General features: G+C 38.6%; 2 protein-coding genes across 5 annotated transcripts; one reads left to right on the forward strand and one right to left on the reverse strand.

Annotated features, from left to right (window-relative positions):
• Positions 1-180: 180 nt before the first annotated feature.
• Positions 181-21,884, forward strand: LOC124878629 (cell division cycle protein 20 homolog B-like). 3 transcript variants are annotated; one of them, XM_047382696.1, is made up of 13 exons: positions 181-387; positions 646-694; positions 10,227-10,443; positions 10,883-11,001; positions 11,807-11,864; positions 12,255-12,356; positions 14,366-14,583; positions 14,706-14,800; positions 14,988-15,225; positions 16,020-16,145; positions 16,242-16,365; positions 18,063-18,699; positions 20,552-21,884. In XM_047382696.1, the coding sequence occupies exons 1-12, from the start codon at positions 368-370 to the stop codon at positions 18,158-18,160; spliced, it is 1,464 nt and encodes a 487-aa protein (XP_047238652.1). In that variant the 5' UTR covers positions 181-367; the 3' UTR covers positions 18,161-18,699; positions 20,552-21,884. The 3 variants fall into 3 exon arrangements, with proteins under 3 accessions (XP_047238652.1, XP_047238651.1, XP_047238653.1); XM_047382695.1 differs by having other exon boundaries at positions 18,063-18,652; XM_047382697.1 differs by having other exon boundaries at positions 14,988-15,216; positions 18,063-18,652.
• gpx8 (glutathione peroxidase 8 (putative)) lies at positions 4,016-7,812 on the reverse strand. 2 transcript variants are annotated; one of them, XM_047382699.1, is made up of 4 exons: positions 7,662-7,812; positions 7,521-7,571; positions 7,097-7,358; positions 4,016-4,564 (listed from the first exon to the last, which is right to left on the reverse strand). In XM_047382699.1, exons 1-4 carry the CDS (start codon positions 7,725-7,727, stop codon positions 4,401-4,403), a joined length of 543 nt encoding a protein of 180 aa, XP_047238655.1. In that variant the 5' UTR covers positions 7,728-7,812; the 3' UTR covers positions 4,016-4,400. The 2 variants fall into 2 exon arrangements, with proteins under 2 accessions (XP_047238655.1, XP_047238654.1); XM_047382698.1 differs by having other exon boundaries at positions 7,521-7,793.
• Positions 21,885-22,937: the final 1,053 nt, after the last annotated feature.

A 22,937-nucleotide genomic window follows, 5' to 3' on the forward strand; every position in this document is an offset into this window, starting at 1 on the left:
TTAATAAAAGTGAAGCAAGTTTGTTCTCGTTGGGCCTACAGCACGTTGCCGCCTCTTCTATTAAAGCTTTACCGCGTTGCTGTTTTTCTTAGCTTTGTCTGCTTATTTGTTGCAGTGGAAACAAGGACGCGGAGAGCATCGCCGAAGAAGTTGCTAAGAGGAAAAAAAGTGGACCCGAGCGCCAATGGCAGAGCAGAAAACGGAGCTTCCCGCTCTGCTGTCCGCCCTGCAGCACTATTTAGGAGAGGAGTCCTAGCAGTAGAGGAGACGACCACAGGTGCACCAGGGCAGGTATGACCCGGGTCTGCGCAGGCAGAAGGGGTCAAAAAGAGAAAGTGGTCTTTTTGAGAAGGGGAAATATTCACAAATGGATATCCACATAAGTGGGTAAGTAGATCGATTTATGGAATATGTGGAGTGGTAGCCTATGAGTGTAACTTATTTTATCTGTTGCTGCTGTTACTCCTTGGCAACAAATGCAAACTTTAAACAAACCACAGCTCTGCCGTGGTTCGAGACATAAAAGCTTTTAGATGACTTTCTTAATCGCGTTCAGTCTTGTTAGACCTGCTTTTACTGGTTAACTTTGCACTAAAACTGTTTTTGAAATATGAGCTGAATTTTTTCATTTGTCCTCTTTATTAGGAAGATGCCGGGAGATTTAATAGGAAAAAGAAGACCATGTCCCTTCAAGGTAAGATAAAAAAATAAATTACTATTAAAACTAAATCAAAATCACTATGATTACTTGATTGTGCAGATCTGAGGTGGTGGTGACAGTGTGGCAGTGTTCTGCTGCTGGCTGTTCACTCTACAGCCCTCAGCTGCACTCCTCACTGCTGCTATCAGATGACCTCAGGCATACCTGCTGCTGAAACCTGGATGCAAGATATGCCACAAGTCATGTTTGTTGGAGAAGGCCTTTCAGTTGTGGCTGGTATGGAGGCAGTGTAATGTTAGCTGACAAGTCCTTTGTCAGCTCACACGGCTCTGCTACCTTAACAGTTGCATTTACGTTAATTTAGCAAACGTTGGAGGACTTTGTACATGGATCTCCGGTGTATTCGGATGGTTTGTCGGCAGTGTCTCGTTAGCTGGTTGTGTCTTCAGGTACCAGCTTACCTGCTGCTGCCCTCCACCTGTCCGAGAAATCCACAACAGCTTGGCCCTGTGCAATTACTGCTTTTAGTTAACATGATGGTTAAATTAAGAGATGATCTTGTAGTTTCATATCTTATTCAGTTTTTCTGATTAAGGCACAATACAGAGAAATAATTGCAATTTAAACATGAGTAAGCACACCTCTTCCAGTCAAGGGGTTTTAGGTGTAAAAATATTATAAAAATTATCAGGCCTACCAGATTCTTTATTTACTTAAATCCAAGATCAAATGCAAAAACACAACACTGTCATTATTACCAAATATGAAGCCTGTAAAGCTGCGTTTAGAGAAACTAAGCTGCTGCTGAAATTTAAGAAAGAAAAGCAGCAGACAGGTGCCACTAATCAATGCATTTCATCCACTGATCATTAGTTTTGGCGGTTTGCTTGTAGGAGAATGTTAACACAAGACCAAGATGGAAAGACAACAGCAAATCTCTTCCATCTGGAAGAGTTTTAGGGCAATTTTCCATAAACTTCAAGTCTATCATTCTACAGTGAGAAAGATTATTAACAAGTGGAGAGAAATTAAGACCATCATAACCTTCAAGGAGGACATTTATGCCAATTTGTTTGTCTCCAGAGATCATTGAGTGCAAGAACATGCAAAAAGACCCTAGGTTGAGATTGGAACAGTAATTGCTCTTGTTAGCACGGTTGCCTTGCAGCAGTACTAACAAGTGTGTCTCCATGCAGCCATTGGAGAAAACCAAACACACCATATTATTTCAGTTGTCAGGCACGGTAGAGGATTGATCATTTGAGCTTGTTTTGCAGAACGAGAACCTGGACACCTTGCAGTCATTCATTCGGCCATGACCTCCTCTGCAAACCAAAGAGAGTCAATGTTTGACAGCTAAAAATTAAAATTGAGTCATACAAGTTATACAGCACTGTTGTATTAAAAAGGGTTGGTTAACATTTCCTTTAAAATTATTTGAGACTGCTAAGTCTCAGGTGGCTGTACAAGCTATTGAATAGAGATAACCCATTTTTCTATTTCATTTTGACTAATATCGATAGTGTTGATTACATTGTCATTTGCATACAAGGTTTTTTAAAATTAGAAAATGTTAAAAAACAGATCATTTATCTTATATCTTAACGTGAAATCCTAGAACTGAAAAAGGATGTATTTGCTTTCAGCAACTACAGGTCCTTCTCAAACAATTAGCATATTGTGATAAAGTTCATTATTTTCTATAATGTAATGATGAAAATTTAACATTCATATATTTTAGATTCATTGCACACTAACTGAAATATTTCAGGTCTTTTATTGTCTTAATACGGATGATTTTGGCATACAGCTCATGAAAACCCAAAATTCCTATCTCACAAAATTAGCATATTTCATCCGACCAATAAAAGAAAAGTGTTTTTAATACAAAAAACGTCAACCTTCAAATAATCATGTACAGTTATGCACTCAATACTTGGTCGGGAATCCTTTTGCAGAAATGACTGCTTCAATGCGGCGTGGCATGGAGGCAATCAGCCTGTGGCACTGCTGAGGTCTTATGGAGGCCCAGGATGCTTCGATAGCGGCCTTTAGCTCATCTAGAGTGTTGGGTCTTGAGTCTCTCAACGTTCTCTTCACAATATCCCACAGATTCTCTATGGGGTTCAGGTCAGGAGAGTTGGCAGGCCAATTGAGCACAGTGATACCATGGTCAGTAAACCATTTACCAGTGGTTTTGGCACTGTGAGCAGGTGCCAGGTCATGCTGAAAAATGAAATCTTCATCTCCATAAAGCTTTTCAGCAGATGGAAGCACGAAGTGCTCCAAAATCTCCTGATAGCTAGCTGCATTGACCCTGCCCTTGATAAAACACAGTGGACCAACACCAGCAGCTGACACGGCACCCCAGACCATCACTGACTGTGGGTTCTTGACACTGGACTTCTGGCATTTTGGCATTTCCTTCTCCCCAGTCTTCCTCCAGACTCTGGCACCTTGATTTCCGAATGATATGCAGAATTTGCTTTCATCCGAAAAAAGTACTTTGGACCACTGAGCAACAGTCCAGTGCTGCTTCTCTGTAGCCCAGGTCTGGGGAATGCGGCACCTGTAGCCCATTTCCTGCACACGCCTGTGCACGGTGGCTCTGCATGTTTCTACTCCAGACTCAGTCCACTGGTTCCGCAGGTCCCCCAAGGTCTGGAATCGGCCCTTCTCCACAATCTTCCTCAGGGTCCGGTCACCTCTTCTCGTTGTGCAGCGTTTTCTGCCACACTTTTTCCTTCCCACAGACTTCCCACTGAGGTGCCTTGATACAGCACTCTGGGAACAGCCTATTCGTTCAGAAATTTCTTTCTGTGTCTTACCCTCTTGCTTGAGGGTGTCAATAGTGGCCTTCTGGACAGCAGTCAGGTCGGCAGTCTTACCCATGATTGAGGTTTTGAGTGATGAACCAGGCTGGGAGTTTTAAAGGCCTCAGGAATCTTTTGCAGGTGTTTAGAGTTAACTCGTTGATTCAGATGATTAGGTTCATAGCTCGTTTAGAGACCCTTTTAATGATATGCTAATTTTGTGAGATAGGAATTTTGGGTTTTCATGAGCTGTATGCCAAAATCATCCGTATTAAGACAATAAAAGACCTGAAATATTTCAGTTAGTGTGCAATGAATCTAAAATATATGAATGTTAAATTTTCATCATGACATTATGGAAAATAATGAACTTTATCACAATATGCTAATATTTTGAGAAGGACCTGTATATCAAGCAACAACATTTAAATTCATAAGGCCAGCATAGGTTTTTCACAGCTACAAATAAAATGTGGGTGTGGTAGTGAGGTAAATGTATCATATTTTGCATATAAAAACTAAATAAGTCAAACTTAAAAACTTGAGGTATATTATTTTATTGTTAGGAAGATGCAATACATTTTAAGAGGCTCAAATCAGGCACTAAGAGTTGAAATGGCAGGCTTCATCTTAAAAACAAGACTGTAAACTTTAGAAAGATTGCAAAATGCACAAGGCAAATAATGTTTTTATTTAAAAAGGCACATCGAGGGCTAAACAACCTTTAGCTTTGGTGGTTACTGCCCAGAAGAATGACCAACTCTCACAATACACACTGACACTTGTGCATAATGTGTGTATGTTTCTAGAGCCACAGATCTCTTACACTTGCCCTGTGATCATACTTCAGGCATTCCTGGCTTTACCAGCACAGCTCCTTTTGATATAAAGTGGCAAAATGTCCCTTATCTACTAAGTATTTGCCATCATAGCTCCCCGCGTTTCCTTATGATAATTTCTCGCACCAGCGATGTGACCTCTTTTCGGACGCTCTCCATGGATTCATCTGTTCTCCAGAACCGGACCACCTTTCCTTCTTGATTCACAAGGAACTTCCAGAAGTTCCACTTTGGTATTTTCTGGACAGAATCTTAAAAAAAAAAAAAAAAAACCAACATAAAAAACAGTTTGAATGCATTATTTCTAAAACACCCCTAATGACATCATCAAGCAGGCTGTTGGCAAAACAGATGTCCACATAAAATCAAAATCATCTTTAAGCAAAGATAATTTTCTATTATTATAGATTATAATTATGCAGAAAACTATTTCTATATTTCTAAGCCCCTTTTTTTATCTGCTTGCATGTGTGTGGTGACCTTATCGGGTAAAACAATACAGACATAGTTCTGCTGAGAAGTTTAACTCACTCATCATGGATGTGAATGTTATTCATTTTTGGGTTTTATATTATTTAATTGAACAGTTTTTTTTTCAGAGTGGAATGATTATATGACTAGCTGAATTAATCTTATGAAACAAAAGCCAAGTGCAACAGCTTGAACTTTTTGTGGCTTTTCTCTAACTCACAGTGTTATAATTATATATAAAAGCACAGAATAGAATTATCATTTTTTTGTCCCTCAGTGGGGAGATTAAGGTGTCCCAGTCACAATGTACCATGCAACATGGAAGCATGCAAATTCAAACAAAAGTAAAATATAATCACAAAAAAAGGTATAAGAGACTGTAGAGTAAGGGCAAATAAAGAACAGAAGACAAAACACTATACAGTTATTAAAAATAGCATACTCAGGTTCAAAGAAATGTGAAACTAAGTAGGATAATTTCCTAAGTTTCTATTCAGGATGATCATTTAAAGCAAATTTACAAAATATGCATGAATGTTTGTGCTTAAAAAACAACAAAATGCTATTTACAGTATGAGTATGGAAAAACTGTGCAAATAAGGGCAGGGATGTAAACAGCTTATTGAGTTTGAGTTTATTGGGAAACACTCAATAAAATGTGATGGTTATAAGGTCTAACAGCTGCAGGGAACAAGGACCTGTGATAACGCTCCTTTGCGCACCTAGGATGCAGCAGTCTTTAACTGAGCTTTCCAGTTCTGCAACAGCTTCATGCATGGGGTTTGAGGCATTTTGCAACTGTGATATTATTTTTGCCAGAGTACGTCTGTCTCCCACCACCTGCACTTGCTCGAGGGGGCATTCTAGGACACTGCTGGCCTTCATGATGAGCTTATCTATCAGATTCCTGAAAGTTGTAAATAAGCTGTTTCTCCAACAAACTACACCACAGAAGATGGCTGAGGCCACCACAGAGTCAAAAAGGTCCTTAGCAGATGCTGAGCTGGCTCTTCCTGTAAAGACCATCAGTGTTGTGACCCTAATCCATTTTTTTTTGATCAGGTGAACACCCACGTACGTGAAGGAGTCCGCTATCTCATTATCTCTTCAAATATTTGGTTAAAGAAACAACACACTCCTGTAGCTGTCAACAAGCTTGTAGAATCATTTTGTCAGGAATTTTGACCATTCTTCTTGGGAGAATAAGTGGATTGAATTTTATATGGATGGTGTCCAGGATTTGACAAATTTGCAACATGGTTGTGGTCAGGACGTTAAAGAAGATAAATGTTAACCTGCTTCTATTTAGCTGGTAGGCTGATGTAAAGTTGAAGAGTTTGGAGGTAGTCTAACTTCTTGATTCGTTCATCCCCTTAGTGAAATATGCCATTACCACTGGCTGCAAAAAAGATCCTCAGTATGATGCTTCCACTACCATGCATGACAGTTTGTAAAGGGACATTAGGAGTGAAAGCCTCGTCTCGACCTCTCCCAACATTGTTTCTGTCATTGTTTGGAAATTTTCTCCAGAAGAGACTTGGCTTTTCATGAAGACAGCTAGTTGTTGGAACAGCAGCTTACTTCTTGAACATTAACATCCTTACAGTACTTGGTGATGTTTCGCAGTGGACAGGTGTTCAAGCAGACTCAAATTATTGCTCGTCTTGAGCCCCGCTGGTTCCTGGATTGTTTCTGAACATACTAACCCGTTTTCCTTCTTTTGAGGGGAACACAATTTGGTGTTCTAACAAGACAATGATCTCAATCACACATCAAAACAAATTGTAGAATGTCCCTTCAAATTAAATCCTTTTAGAAAGTTGTGGATGACACTTAAAAGCCTAGGTCAGGCTGAGCCAGAAAAGAAAACAATAAAATGGACTCTAATTCAGCGCATCATGGTGTTACAATATCCAGCGAAAATGATGCTGGAAGATTGTTGGTTATAAAAAAGTTAAACGTGCAAGGGAAATTGTATCCAAATATTAGTGGGGCTATCTGAAAATATTTCACAATCCTTTTTATGTTTCAGAAACTGCCCAATGCAAACAACCATTCTCACCTTCAGCAACCTTCATTAAAAGCTCTGGCTGAATGTCTGCATCTGTTTGACCCTGTATTTGGTTTAACCATGTGTAGGGCAGAGAAAATAAACACTTAATGCAAGTGGAAGTTGCGTGTTGTTGCATTTCACCCCGAAAAATACGGATCAAAACAATCTATTAAAGTCAACAACCGCTGCGTGTAACCTTCTGACCGGAACAGTAAACATGCAACATCAACTTTAAGACATTGCGTGCTTCCCTGCCAACCTGTGAGGAACCTGAAGGCAGGCTCGGCCTCTGTGCCCAGGATTTTGATCTTGCTGAAGAAGGGGAACGTCACGCCGTAGGTGGACTTGGCGAAGGCCTCGATGTCGCGGCTCGATCCGGGTTCCGTGTCCCCGAACTGGCCGCAGGGGAAGGCCAGGACGTTGAAGTGAGAGGTGCCCAGCTCCCGGTGCAGCTCCTGCAGAGATCTGTAGCTCGCCTCTGTGTGCTGGCAGTGATTCGCCACGTTTACAACTAGCGATGCCTGAACAGGAGGAAAACCAATGTGCAATTATAATAAAACAAAACACAGAATGTAATGTTAGGAAAGAAGGAATTAACGAAACGTTCTTTATACTTTCTAATGAACCAGGTTTGCAGAAATGTATTGTAAAGCCTGAGACGCCTGGTGATGATGTGGACGTACCTTTCCTCTATACTTCTCCAGGGAAACCATCCTCCCTTTAGCGTCTTTCACCTCAAACGAATAAAAGTCATTTTGTTTTCTGGGCTTCACCAGCTGCGTCTGCAGAAGGAACAAACACCCCACACCGACAGTCATACTCACCAGGACCCTTAACCTTTTTATCCTGGCGTTGGAGGACTTGGTGGGATAACCTCCAAGAGCCTCCATCTTGGAGGGGAGAGTTAGGAATCCTGCAGAAAAGTCTGGGCGGATCCGAGAAGGAAAGTAATCGGAAGTTAACCGGGAAAAACCCACACATATGAAACAGGAAACTCATTACCTTCAAAAGAAACAACAGTTTTTAAACGTTGCGTGGAGGTAAAAACTAGTGGTTCTAAAACTTGTTATACTAACCACCATAATGCCAGATATTTTAAAACAATAACAGCCTACAACAGGACTTAGACTTCACTTTGATCTATTTTTTTTTCATGCAGACAGGTGGGAAATGCTACGTTTTAGGTTCCAAGTAGCAAAATACCCTTGGAAATACCAGTGGTAAAATCAATGGTTCATCACAAAATCAGACCCCAGAATCTTGATGCAACTGTCAAATGCTTAAACTTAATAATTGTTATGTAACGCTTCCTCAAGGTTTCCTTAAGGTTATACTATGAAAAGTGCAGCAAACCTTCAGGGAACATTCCTTGAAGATTTCCTAAAGTTCAAACATTCAGGTGACCTTCATGTATCATTTCCCTAAGGCTCTCTCAACATTACGCTGCAAAGGTTGTAGCAAACCGTAAGGAAGCCTGTAGGTAATGTTCCCCAAAGAGTCCCTAAAGATCATTAGAGTAACAGCTAACCTTACATTAAGCTTGCACTGCTAACTTTTCAACTGTTTCTTCAGGGAACCTTGGCACAATTTAGCGTTAACATTTCAACGGACCATCAGGAAATCCTAGGAAAGACCCCCTAAAGGGTCCCTGAATGTTGTACCAGTGGTACCTAATCCAATTCTAATTAAACTTGCATTGTGAACGTTTTTCTGTAAATGTTCGTTGTACAGTTTCAGCTAACCTCCAATAAATGTTTACGTGGCGTTCCCTAAAGAGTTCCTGACAGTAACAGTTACAGCTAACCTTAGCCTCTTGTACACATTTCAAATAAACTTCAGTGAACTGTGGAACAATTTTATTAAAATGTTCCCTGAAAAGTTGCAGCTGGCTTTCAGGGAACATCAGATAGCGGTTACCCGAAGCTCACAAACATTCACGCAACTTTTATGTAATGTTCCCTGAAGGTTACTTACTGAAACTACCACCTCGCCTTCAGGAAACCTTTGCGGAGAATTACTTAAACATTCTCTGATAGTTATGATGTGAACCTAAACTAACCCCAAGAAGCAGTTAGATAATGTCCCCTAAAGAGTTACATGATGGTTGCATTGCCAAAGCTGCAATTCCTGAGAAAGCTGCCTCTAGATTTTCTGAACGGGTCATTTTAAAAATACAAAGGGGTACAAAATGAAATTTACCACCAACCTTCTGAGAAAGTTTACAAAACAACAAATAAAATGTAAACTTTTACATTTATCCGTGAGAGTTTCAGTACAATATATTAGATTTATTTTATTGGTATGATGTAATATTCTAATCTTAAATGTTGTGTTTGTATGAGCTGTAAGCAAGAAATCATGACCACTAAAATAAAAGCTTAAAAACATCAGTCTGTGTGTAATTAATCTATTTAATGTTTCACTTGGACTTTATTGAATTTATTGAATATGACTACATTTTGTCACAACAGAGAATTGCCCATTTTTAATAGCTGCACAATCAATAAAGTAATGATTGATATAAAGTTTATTTTAGTATTTTAAGTTAAAGACTTGTGGGATTTTCATATATGTCTTGATCATTTTAACAATTAAAACTGAATAAGAACAATAAGCAGACCCCAAAACACACTTTTTATCCACTATTGCATTATTTGCCACCTGTTGTAAGGAAAGGCCCAATGTGTACCTTCAGTATCTATTATTTTGAGTTATGAAGAAATCAGTGGAGGATGCTGGTCTTTCAAGGAGGGGAAGCTCAATTTCAAGATCGCTGATTCGCTCATTTCGCTGTCAATCAAAAATGGATTCAGCCTCAAACAAATCATCCAATCATCATGCAGAAGCTGAGCGTCCGGAACCAGCCGAGGCCAGCCCACTGTCCCATAGACCCCCAGAGACGCTGAGCGTCCGATGGGCGAAACAAAGCCCAGCATTTTTACTTCGCTATTGAACTCACTGTTTAAAGCTCTGTGAAGCTGCGGGAATGAGTGAGAGGAAAGCTGCGTTGTTACCAGTGATAAGAAGCTGATTCTGAACAAAAGTTGAGCGCGTTGTAGCGCATATTTAGTCAATGACATGTACACACAACAGTATATATTTGATCACTTATTTTTTAACATTTTAGGGGAAACTGAGCTGCCCTTGCAGTCTTAGAGTAATCGCCACTGGAAGAAATGTCTTTCTAATTTCCCTGAGAGATTATTTTTTCCTATAATTTTAATCACATATGTTACACGTTTTATTGTGAAATTCCCGACCGGAAACAAACGCGGATTCTCGGACTTTGTAGGAAGTTTTGGAGTGATTACGTCAGTCATAGTTAGAAATTAATAAAATATGTAATTTTTGGAGCAAAATATTTTCTATTCTTCTTCTCTTCTTCACAGGGCCAAATCGAGGCCGATGAGCTCGCATACAAACGCTTTAGGAGGCGGATCATCCAGAAGAGCAGCAGAGGAGGTCCAGCTGCGAGTACGCCTCTGCCCTCTGGGTGGCGCTGTGACCCTCGCTTTGAGTTTGACAGAGTCTGCCAGAGGCTGGAGCTCGAACCTTCACCGACAAAACACAAGCAAGCACATGATGTCCTGCAGAAACACATGCAAGGTGCAACACAACACTCTGCAACACCTTCTTCTTACGATAATAACGTAATAAATGTTATCAGTAAATCCCAGTAATTGCCACAATTTGGCATTATATTGCTTCATATTGTTTTGGCTTCCTGTTTTTGAAAATGGTATCTAAAATTGACACTAGAAAAAAATAAATATCATTGCATCTTGCAGCATCTATGCTGGCTTTAATCTGCTTTAAGGGTACAACTGAAGGTGTAAGACTCACACCAGTGCACATTTGTGCTGCAGACTCACACATTTGCAGTTCGTGATGTTAAAAATCTTCATCTTGACATATTGTTTGTAGTTTCATTTCAGTTCATTTTGGTTTACACGAAAATGCACGATCCCCATCTTTTTTGTCTTAGGTACAAATAGAGTTAGTAAATTTCTGTTTTGTAATCAAGGTTTTCTGTGACGTTATGTAGTTGAGTCTGAGTCATCTCTGGTGGGCAACTGCGGTCAGATGTTTGTGCCTTTTAACTTGCCTCAACAACACACAATGAGAAGCAGAAGATGGGGTGACACAGAAACGTCAACAAATAAGGTTTGTAATAAAGATGTGCACCATATAGCTATGGTCTTTCCTCAAGAAGTTGTCTCTTACTGAGTAAACATCTGAATTTGGTGTACAAGTTTAAACTGAATTGTTTGCCTGTTCTAGGAACAATGGTGAAGTTTAGGAAACTCTGTAAGAGAACTAATATTGACAGAATGAATACAGAAGAGTACACTCGGATCATGCAAACTATCTAAACATTGGAAAACATAGTTAACATGATCAGAAATCAAGCTCAACAAAATACCCAAAACCTGGAAAATGAACAGAAGTACAAAAATAGGCAAAACCAGAAGCTGAAATGATTAACTACACTTAACTTTGACTTTGAGGTCAATGCTCAAAAACCAAGAAACAAACCCATTTTATCTCTACAGATTTTGCTGGAAAAGTGACCAAATATCCAGCCAGAAAAGCTGCCTGACACTTCCTGAGGCTACAAAAAGAGTGTTGTTGGGTTACAACTGACAGACATTTGTTTAAACTGTATGTATAATTTTGACAATTGAGGAAAGTGGAGTTTTTTTGTTAAGTTAAATAGAAAGGTCCAAATAAATCATTAAAATTCCCAAATTTTTACATTTCAACCTATGATGTGTATTTAAACTTCTCAGCAGAACTGTATTTGTACTTTGTTTATTCAAAGACTGGGTCAGATCTGTTTTATTTAGTATTTTTATGCTGCTCAGTACCTAAAACTATCTCATCCAGCTGAGATGATAAACCTACACACATTGAAACACACATTCAAAAACATATTTTCAAATTGAATCATAATAAATTACGATTGCAGAGAGTGAAGTGGATTTGGAGAGCTGTACGTCAGTCAAATGAGAGTTCCCAGCAAACTGGTGAGTCATGAATTTGAACATTTCGGTGATTTGTTAAATTGATACTATCTAACTTCAAATCAGAAAACCACAATGAATAGCCTGATCGATCTACAGATTTCTTTTCTTAAACAACAGAAAATGCTGGCAGGGGCCTATGTTAAGGTTTTTAAATTTATTTCTTTAGATTGACCTGCATTATTATAGTGGCTAATCTCAAATCTTACATAAATGACTTATACAAGTTTTATATAAGTCCTATATAGATCTAAAAAACCTTGAGACAAGTAACAGGACATTTGAACAACATCTTGATAAGAAACACACAGGGTTTTATGTAAGTCGATAAATATTATCCATTAAGTGACAGTATATCAAATTATGTATGTAAGCATTGTTTTGTTGTTGCAGATATTGATGAGGGAACACATGATTTGAAGCCTTTTGCCAACATGAGTGTGAAGGGAAAGGCACAAATGACTTTGTGGACACCATCCCTGCTGAATGACTACTGTAAGAAAGAATACTTTTAACAGGGGGGTTTGGAAGTAGACATTTCTTAACTTTTGAATTTATTAATTCTTCTATTGATTACTCTTAAATGCTTAACCGTCTTCTTCTTATTTTTCATCTGTTTATTGTTCACATAAATGTTTTGAAGATACACGACTAAACTTCTTTGCAAAGGACATTTTCACATGCTGCTTTGAGTCAGATTTACATGTTAAGGAAATGAGATTAAAAGTGTGGTTTATAGATGGGGAGTACACTGTGGGTAATGGCACAATTTCCTCTTCTACTGAAACAGCGGTCATTTTTTCAATCTGCAGAAAGTTGTATGCGACTATAAATCAAAATAAGTAATTTCTTTCAATGCACTGCAAATTGTCCACATTGGACAGATCATTGTTTCTACTCCTAAAGATGCACAACACCTTGTCTGCATGAAACAGACTAATCAACCAAGCAATCAATCAATCAATCACAAGGTAGGAATTAACGAGGTCCATGATATACAAATAAAGTAGAAATAAAATGTACTCAAAATTGCAGGGCGAAAACATTTTATTTGCACATCCTTGGGTTTCAACAGCGGCACACTGGTTTTGTAAAAGTTTTCCTTTTTTGTTTACATAAAGGGCCACAAATCCATTCTTTTTAGGCCTGTGGTACTAGTAGTATCTAGCCTGGTCTCTAACCACAGTCTAACTGGATTTGCATTATGATTTTGCTCAAAGTGGGCCTTACCTCAAAGCTTAAAAGCTTAAAAAATACATCTAATTATATTTTAGATGTGGAAAAATTTAAATAAGAAATAGTTACGAATGGCTGTACTTTTGTTCTTTAAACTAGAAAAATAATGCTAAATTGTATTTTTTTTTAAACAAAAAGAACCTTTTAACCAGACTAACTAGCCAACTACAGGTGTTGTTTATGAGCAGAAAGAAGATGCTTTCTTTACCAATAACTAGCTGTTGTAGCATTGATTTTTCTTTTTATCTGAGCCACATGAAAGAGAAAGTTGCAGATGCCACCTGTGTATTTAAACTTCCTTTTCATTCATCTCATGTGTAGGTTTAGCTTAAAGTGACTTTTTGGGCCATATAACATGTGAAAAAACTAACTGTGGACAGACTTATATAGTTTGAGTGGTGTGACCGAGGATGTACTGGGAATAATATTTTTACAGCTACATTACTGTAGTTTAATGAAACCCTCATGAGTAAAACAAGAGTCTATTATGTGGAGAAAAGTTAAACTTACACAATCACTGCATAAATTAGAAGAGGCTCATGACAGTCTACCTGTAAATCTTCCAGGAGGGTGCCAGTTTGTTATGTCTCCAAGCTACTGATCTCAGACATCATTCCTCCTCATCACTGAATAAATCCCCATAGAAATCTTTACTGTATGCACTTTAATTATAGCAAGCCTAAATACATTTGGAAAAGAACAGTTGCAAAAATGATAATATATCCTCTTTTAAAAGTGAATTTAAAAATTGCTTCAAACTATTTAACATAATAATAGTAAAGCAGGGTTACATTACTTATTGTTGCATTGACCTTTTGAGAGGTTGGTCATAATCCATGAATATCAACTACATCAAAGGACATCAACAACAAAAAATGAGTTAAGGAAGGATTTACACACACCTCTGAAATACCAAAAAGATTAGCTATGTTGAACTACAGGCTGCTTTTTCAAGACATCCCAGAAATATTGAATTATTCCAGCAGATTTTTAGGGGTTAATTGTCTAGAATATATTATCTTAAAGTCCCATATAGATCTGATCATTTAGGACTTTTATAAAATAAATATAGGAAAAACATTTATATTTGTCGACTGTATGTATATTGTGGTTGCTATGATTGTAAATAACATTAAAATGATGCTTCTGTAAAGAGGGACTTCTGTTATCCTGTAATACCAAACTAAGTACAATCACTTTGTGTCAGTTCTTGCCAGCTGGGTGCAAATTAGCCTCTCATAGTCCATCTCTTATCTTTGTCCTTTCAGATGCCGATCTTCTCGACTGCAGTTGTGATGGGATGATTGCATTAGCGCTGGGTTCTGCTGTTTATCTCTGGAACTCAGAAACTCGTGCCCTGGTTGGACACTTCCAGTCAAGTCCAGATCCAGGTCAACCTCTCTGCAGGAGTCTGTCCATCTCCTGTCTGAGCTGGAGTGGGGATGGCAGAGCTCTCTGCACAGGGAACAGACGAGGGGAGATACAGGTGAGCTAAAAGCTTTAAAATCAATTGAAACATTTTTTGGTGGTCTCCATGAGGGGAAGTGTGAGACTTATTGTTCCAGGGTGACGGTTTTTGATGTCTCACTGTTTCCATTTGAGGTGTAGTTGTGGGATGTTGACCAAAAGCAGAATGTGTGCCGTCTTCAGTCACACGTGTCTCTGGTGTCAGCTCTTTCCTGGAAACAGCAGTTACTCAGCAGGTACTGGACAGTCATTTATCATTAGCAAAAAATTAGTTATTTAAACAGCTTTCTTCATTATTTTAAGACTGGCTTAGTGCAAAAGTTGGATTAGAAGAAAGTTATGTGAATTATGACGACCAATAATACATTGTTTTTCTCAAATCATATTTTTTGCTGTTATCTAACAGTGTTCACATTCTCACAGTGGCTCCACTCTTGGACACATCCATCACCTTGACCCTCGGGCTTCTAAGCCTGTTGTAGGGGCAGCTGTCCAGGAGGAGGGGATCTGTAGCCTGAAGTGGTCACCGGGAAACGAATGGCTTGCCAGTGGCTCCAAAGAGGGGCTTCTCCATATTTGGGACAGGGCCATTGCAGGGATCAAAACATCTTGCCAGCCAATTATAACAATGAAACAGCCCAGCGCTGTTAAGGTGATTTCAGTAAGAATTAAATAAAATAATAAAATTAGTCTTTTTTTTACTTTGCTTAAGTAGTCTGTTTTAGCTAAATCTGAATCTTATACTTTGGGGGTTAACTGTAGGGCTGCAGTTCTTAAATTCCTGGGTTCCTATCCATTCCTGAAAAGTCTTTAAAATAAATAAGTGCAGGAGAAAGAGGGAAGCCATGCCATGTCAAACGGAAGGATACAAAGTCATGTCAGTCATGTGTTCTTTATTTTTCCTGAGTCTTTGTCACTTTTATTTTGTATGTTTTTACACAATGTGCTGTCAGGCATTAAGATTAACAAACTGGACAAAAACAGCTTACTGAGGTTGTTGACTCCTCATGGTTTGAGAGATTCCACCTGTGTGGGTGTTTGCTTTGACTAAATCTTTGGTTCTACGAGTTCATTTGAAGTGACCTGCAAAAAGTCGGTTTTGTAGGTTACAATTTACAATTGATATGTACAAGCTTCTCTACAAGACACATATTCTTTAGTTTTGTTCCATATATGTCATGTTTACCACAAACTGGATGGAAATATGTTTAAATGATTTTATTATTACAATGACATAACCAGTAGTGGTATCCTTCTATACTGTGCTGTCACAGAGGTTATTTCCTTAAAAATTAAACTTAGCATTTGGCAGTTTTTTTTGTTTTTTTTTTCACTGAAACTGTTTTGAGCCGTTACCCCAGAACCATGGCAAACGGGATTTACTTGTACCCTCTGGGCCCTATTGACAATGCTTTGTGTTTATCTTTACGTTTTTTTTCTTTTTCTTTACTCTAGGCATTAGGATGGTGTCCATGGCAGAGAAATGTGATTGCTACAGGTGGAGGATGGAAAGATGGACAGCTTAGAATCTGGGACACTCAATTAGGATCCTGTTTAACCTCCATCAACACAAACTCACAGGTGCTGATGTTTTAAAGTCTGTCCGAAGCATTATAATTATTATGATTTACTCACAATAAATGCTTCATGATGTACTCCCAATAACTCAACTTGCAGATCTGTTGTCTCAGATGGGCTGAAAGGAAAAGATATCTGGTCACAGGTCATGGACTTCCTCATAACATTATCACCTCTTGGAGCTGGGAGTTTCCCTCTCTCTGCCGAATGCACCAACTTACAGGTCAGAAGATTAAAAAGAAACCTTAAATGTTCCTCTCCTGAGGTAGTCACATATTTCCGTTTAACACATTAACACCACCCTGATGAGAATGAGTGTACTGCATCATCGCACTACTGAGTAATATTACCATAGCAATCTGAAAGCTGCGGTTTGATGTCATCTCCCACCCAGACACGTCATTTTTGAGGCAGATCTCACTGACTCATTGTTGCTGGGGGTCTTCAGTGAAAACGAAACTATGACAGAATTCTAACAGTTAAATGCGAGGTCTCAGTTTTCTGTGGTATTTTAAGGGTGAAGACAGCTCAATGTGAAAAAAGGCAGACCCGCTTCTGTCAGATTTGGTCCTGGTTCGTTCAGCTGAAAATGCAGGGGTTCAGAGGGGTAAGCTCAGAGACAACCACCCTCTGAGAACATCCTCATTGAAGCCTCGTAATGGCCAGGAGCTGTTGATCAGTTGTTGGGTGTCTCCTTGGTCACATGGTGTATAAATGTGAACAGCAAGTAGAAAAGGACAGCTTCAATGCAAATTGTAATTGAACCAGATTCACTGATGGATCAGATATTTGTTGTGATTTTTGTAGTTAATCGCCTCATTTGAGAACAACATGTTATGCAATAAGTACTGAAATACTAACAGCTGGACAGATGCTTACAATGTTTGGCGAATATCAAATTAGGTTCCTCTGTAAAGGTTATGGTGCATTTAAGTGCAATCTAAAATTTTATTAGAAAGCAAAAACCCCAATATTTTGTGAGTAGTGCATCTAGGCCTTAATATTTAGAAGCTTTGAAATTACTTACCATGGTCTCATTTTTTATATCATATAAACCAGTGGTTTTATGGGGGTGTGTGCACGTTTGAAGTCCACAGTATTTATCATTATTATATAATAAATATTAAATCCTCGTAAATACAGTTATTAAAAACTTTACAAAGGAGTACATGTGCAGCAACTACCGTGGACTCTTTAACAATATGAGAAATTTTAGGAGCGATTGTGGCTCAGTCGGTAGCCATTTTGCAATCTGAAAGCTGTGGGTTTCCTCCTGCCACATGTTGATGTGCCCAGGCAAGGCACTTTACCCCAGGTTCCCTAACCATCTGCATATTGTTGTGTGTTTATGAATTTGGCTCTAGTGTGTTTTGAGTTGTCAGTATGACTAGAAAAGCTTTCTAAATGATGTTCATTTAGCATTTTAGCTGTCTTTTGTATATAAAAGTAAGTGTTTTTAATCACAAACAAGATTTTTGGTTATTAAAAAGATATCAGCTGACAGCTGATATTAATAATCAGCAGTCAGCTGTTCAAACATGGCATTGTTTGTCAGCCACCGTGTATAGTTTGAAATTTAAATCCCTAACAAGTGAAATATTTATTCAGATGACACTGTCATTAGTGTTCAGTCTCAGTTCAGGACAACTCAGCATTGTTATTGACATTAACAATCCAAAAAATCATCAAATTATCATCTGTAGTGTTCTGGGTGTCTGATAGTGTTTTGTTACATAATCCTTTCAGGAACTAACTGTAGACAAACAATATGTCATCACTGCGCTTTTTCATCCGAGGAAAAAAGGATGTGTCAATTAAAATGTCTTTTACGTGTTATGTTGCAACATGGACAATAAATAAATGCAAAAGCAACTCATGGATTTTAGTGATGAAAATGTAATTCTGTTTTTGTCTTTTAAGGTCATTCACATCGAGTTCTGCACTTGGCCATAAACCCTGGCAACGCTAACATCTTCTCAGCTGGAGCTGACCAGAGCTTTTGCCTCTGGGATCTGTAGTTAAATGTGAAAGAGACTGCAAGGTGGTTTCAGACTTAGAAAGTAGATATGGAGCATTAGATACTTTTATTGAATAGGTTTCAAAATTAGAAAGAAGCCAAGAAAAGGTGAAGATAGACCTGAGGGTTGAACAGTGGATATTAAACAAGAAACAATGTTTTTAAATGTTGGTGAAGAAGATAAGTAGGGAGATAACTGTGGGTGGATTTTTGTCTTAAAAAAGCATCAAAACTGAAAGAAGTAGTTTGAATAGTTTGAAAAGCTGCAATGTGTAATTTGAGGATGTTTGCTGTAACATAAAGACAAAATGAGGTGACAAAGTTGAAGATAGTCAATATACATTTACCAGGATGCATAAGTGTACGTGGATGAACAACTCGGTCAAGGAATTTAATAAACAAACTTCAGATATGCACTAGAAACAGGGCTAATATGGGACAACGGATGCTGAACATGGAGCTGCCAGGCCGGTGGAAAAGCAGAAGACCGCAGGTGAGATTCACAGACGCAGTGGAAGAGGAAACTCCATTTGTGTGATGGTAATTGTTTTTTCTCATCAGACGTGAATGAAATGGGTATTTGCATTCATTCTTCGTAAATCTGGCACATTTACAGCACATTTGTCCTGAACTAACTACAAGTAGGTTCCTCTATGGACTATTTAATATAACACAGACTTTATATTTTCTAGCAACACACAGTGGTGCAGTTGGTAGCACTGTTGCCTTGCAGTAAGAAGGTCCTGGGTTCGATTCCCAACCTGGGGTCTTTCTGCAAGGAGTTTGCATGTTCTCCCCGTGCATGCGTGGGTTCTCACTGGGTAGTCCGGCTTCCTCCCACAGTCCAAAGACATGCCTGTTAGGTTAATTGGTCTCTCTAAATTGTCCTTAGGTGTGTGAATGAGTGTGTGTATGGTTGTTTGTGTGTTGCCCTGTGATGGACTGGCGACCTGTCCAGGGTGTACCCTGCATCTTGCCCATAGACTGCTGGAGATAGGCACCAGCTTCCCCGTGACCCACTATGGAATAAGCGGTAGAAAATGACTGACATTTAGCCGCAAAGGCAGAATTTTATTATATTATAACAGAAAAACATCCCTGTTTGTAATTCATTTAATTGTGGAAGAAATACAGATTGAGCAATATTTTTGGCCTGTGATGGTTCTTTATCATAAGGATAACAAATCTGCTGCCACTTGAATATACAAATTGCATGTTTTTTTGTTGACAACAAAATTAGATCTGGAAACCAACGTGGTATCACCGCATATAACCATGAGGATAACACTTGCCTGCTGCTGTTCTGTATTGACTAAAATACAGTCAAACTCAATCAATTAAAATCTTATTGTAGAGTTCATTTATATCAATAACTCAATTCACTATTTGCACTGTGACTTATTTTATTATTGGCCTGTTTTCTCAGATTGACTCACAGAAAGTAGAGGGAAGATCCCTGGATGTAAGGTGGCAAGCCTAGAACACTTTATGCAAAGGACATTTACTTTTTAGAAAGAATAAGCAAGACCCTTTATTTAGGTGTCTTATGTTTTCATCAAAAAGTGTTGCAGCAATGGTGTAAAGATTGTCTTTAAGACATTGTAAACTAAAGCAACCTGTAATGACTATAGCATACCAGTGTTTACCTTGATTAAAATACAGCAAAACTCACACCAATTTAAATAAAAAGTGTGTTGTAACATGTATGTTAGCTCATTAAATGGTTTTCCTTAATAAATGATCAGGGATTAGGTCAACTTGCAGAAAGCTTTTTGTTTATTCTTTTTTCATAAACCTTTCAAGCTTTTCTACGTGCAATGTTTGCTCAGGTTAAGATTTCACAGTGACAAAGTACATTTAGGTCACCTTTTTGCTCACTGCTGGATCCCAAAATAGACTGCTAGGTGGAGCTACCTGGGGGTATTTTTAGGAACTCCCTTAAAAGCTCACCTTGTTCTTCCTGCTGTTCATTGCCATCAATGTTCAGATTATTCAAACAGCTTTCAGTGCTAACAGCCTGCTGATATGAATTCATTGTTTTCAGATTTACAAGTTTATAAAAACTTCAAGGTTTAGTAAACACTAGTTGTGGGAATAAGAAATGTACTAGTCTGTATTGTTGACATAAACAAAACAATTCCTGTAAACGCCCCCTGAACGAGATGATATTAAAACTCTACACACGCTAGTTTCCCCATACCTCTTGCATAATCCTGCAGCGTGACCTGATTTCAAAATTCCCAAGCAGGATAAGTTTTTGTGGTTGTTTTGGCTTTTTTCTTTGCTTAAATCAGTTTGTTTTAGCTAAATCAGAGATCACTGTATAGCATGTTGGATTTACTGAATGCGATATCATACAACTCAGAAAGTATTTTGTTTTCTCTTCTTTTAGTGGTATGCCATGGCTTAGCCGCAGGCCAGATCACCTCACGTTACTTCTTCGTCCAAAAACCCATGTCCTGGGACAAAGGCCGTGAGTTCTGTCAGAGCCACTTTGTGGACCTTGCCGTCTTGAGCACAGAGAAGAAATGCTTTGCTCTTCTCAATGGCATCCCAACAAACACAGCCAGCTTTTGGCTTGGTCTGCATAAGCAGAGAAGTGGCTGGAAGTGGACCAGTGGGGAAGAACTGAGCTACAAATTATGGTACAACTGCAAGTTTGAGGCTCGGTGTGTAACTTTGGAGGACATGTCCGAGAATAATGACAAGCTACTGGCTCGTTTTTGTGATGAGCAGCACATGGTTGTATGTCAGGGTATGAAATGTTACTACTTTAAAAAGCCATTTGTGAAAAATCCTACCCCAACTTTCTTGCATGAACCCGCAAAGACACAGATTTGTCCAGTTTACTTAATATATGGTACAAAATAATTAGACTATATAAATTTTTTTGATCTAATTAATTTAATTTCCTTTCAGGTTCTTGTATGGCACTTGCTATCTGAAAAGTTTCCCTTTTCCCTGTGGAAGATTTTAAAAAAGTGAAGCCAGTTATATTAGTACAAAACCTGTGATGTTTCTGAGTTATTATTACATGGTGCGAAACAATTTAGGTTGAACTGAAATTAAAAAAAATCGATCAGGTGAATCTAAGTTGGAACATCTCTGTACTTAAGCAGATGACTTCTCACTATTACAATGTGACGATATGCAGCTTCATTTGTGAGACGCTCTCCTACCCCCACACCAATGACTCCTCCCTCATGAGCATCAACATTTCCAACTTGACTGCAGCCACAGAGTACTTCATACAGGTGTGGAAATATAAATGCCTTATCATTAGTAGCTAAAGCTAAGATATATTTGGGATTTGCTGCTTATAGGTTGATTATTATTAGGAGTTTTTAGTTATGCTTTTGAGAGTTAGAAAAATCCTTAAACAGTAGCTTCTAGTGTGGTCACACAATGAGTGTTTATTATTCAAGGTTAAAGCTTGCAGGTGTTTTCTGTCTGTATCGTGAGAAGCCGGCAGTGTATTAGGAAGGGATGGTACTCCTCTCTCTGAAGATTCCTGAGAATGTGTGAGAAACTGAGAAGGGCTGCACAACAAATGTAAAATGTATATTTCCTCTGTGTGAGAAAACTGCACAACAAATGTAAAATGTATATTTCCTGTAGTATGTGTGTGTTCAATAAAAGAACGGTGCAGGGGAGAAAAAAAGCAGAAGTATTCCTGACTACACAGAGACAGCACCTCTCTCCCTGGCCGGGTGAATCAGCTTCAACCTCTAGTCCGTGTTTTGTTTTCTTAGACATTTAAGTTTAGTTCTTCTCGCACAGAATTAAGATGCTTTGACCAAATAAACGAACGCGCAGGAGTTTAGAAGGACACAACTCCAACACAGGTCTCTGCTGTTGTTGATCATCTTGGCAATGTGACCGGCAGGAAATTGATTCTTCAAGATTATCCTGCAATTTTAACATTTAAAACAGGTAGGAAGGATTTTAAGGGAATTAATGAAACTTGAATGCACACAGACAATTGAAAATACAGTGCTTTGCAAAAGGATTCATACCCCTTGAACATTTTGTAGCATTACAGCCAAAAGCAGCTTTGTGTTTTATTGAGTTGGGGTTTTTGAAAAACAGAAAAATGTAAAGCATGTTATGCATTTGTTTCAAGTTCTGCCACAGATTCTCAGTTTAATTTAGGTCTAGACCTTATCTTGGACAATTCTAACACATAACTTTTGTTTGATGTAAACCAGTCCATTGCGGTTCAGGCTGTATGTTTAGGATTATTGTCCTGCCGCCTAATGAAGCTTGTATCAGGTTTTCTTCTAGTATTGCTCTGCAGGCAGTTCCATTAATCTTCATATGATCTCTGGCTAGCTTTCCTGTTGCCCAATTTTTCATTGTGGGTTTTTTGTGTTCAGGTTGATGTGCAGTATTAGTTTTGTTTGCCACACATAGTGTATATTTTTTGTCTCACTTGGCCATAACATCTTCCACATACACTATATTGCCAAAAGTATTCGCTCACCTGCCTTGACTCACATATGAAATTAAGTGACATCCCATTCTTGATCCATAGGGTTCAATATGACGTTGGTTCACCATTTGGAGATATAACAGCTTCAACTCTTTTGGGAAGGCTGTCCACAAGGTTGAGGAGCATTTTCATGGGAATTTTTAATCACTCGCTTTGGGGTCTCTGGGGACTCGATAAAGCTCTATACAAAAAACTCATTAGTGAGGTAACAGACTGATGTTGGACAAGAAGGCCTGGCACTCAGTCACCCTCCTTATTCAACCCGAAGCTGTTCTTTTGGATTGAG

This window comes from Girardinichthys multiradiatus, chromosome 12 (genome assembly GCF_021462225.1).
Source record: "Girardinichthys multiradiatus isolate DD_20200921_A chromosome 12, DD_fGirMul_XY1, whole genome shotgun sequence".
Taxonomy (NCBI): domain Eukaryota; kingdom Metazoa; phylum Chordata; class Actinopteri; order Cyprinodontiformes; family Goodeidae; genus Girardinichthys; species Girardinichthys multiradiatus.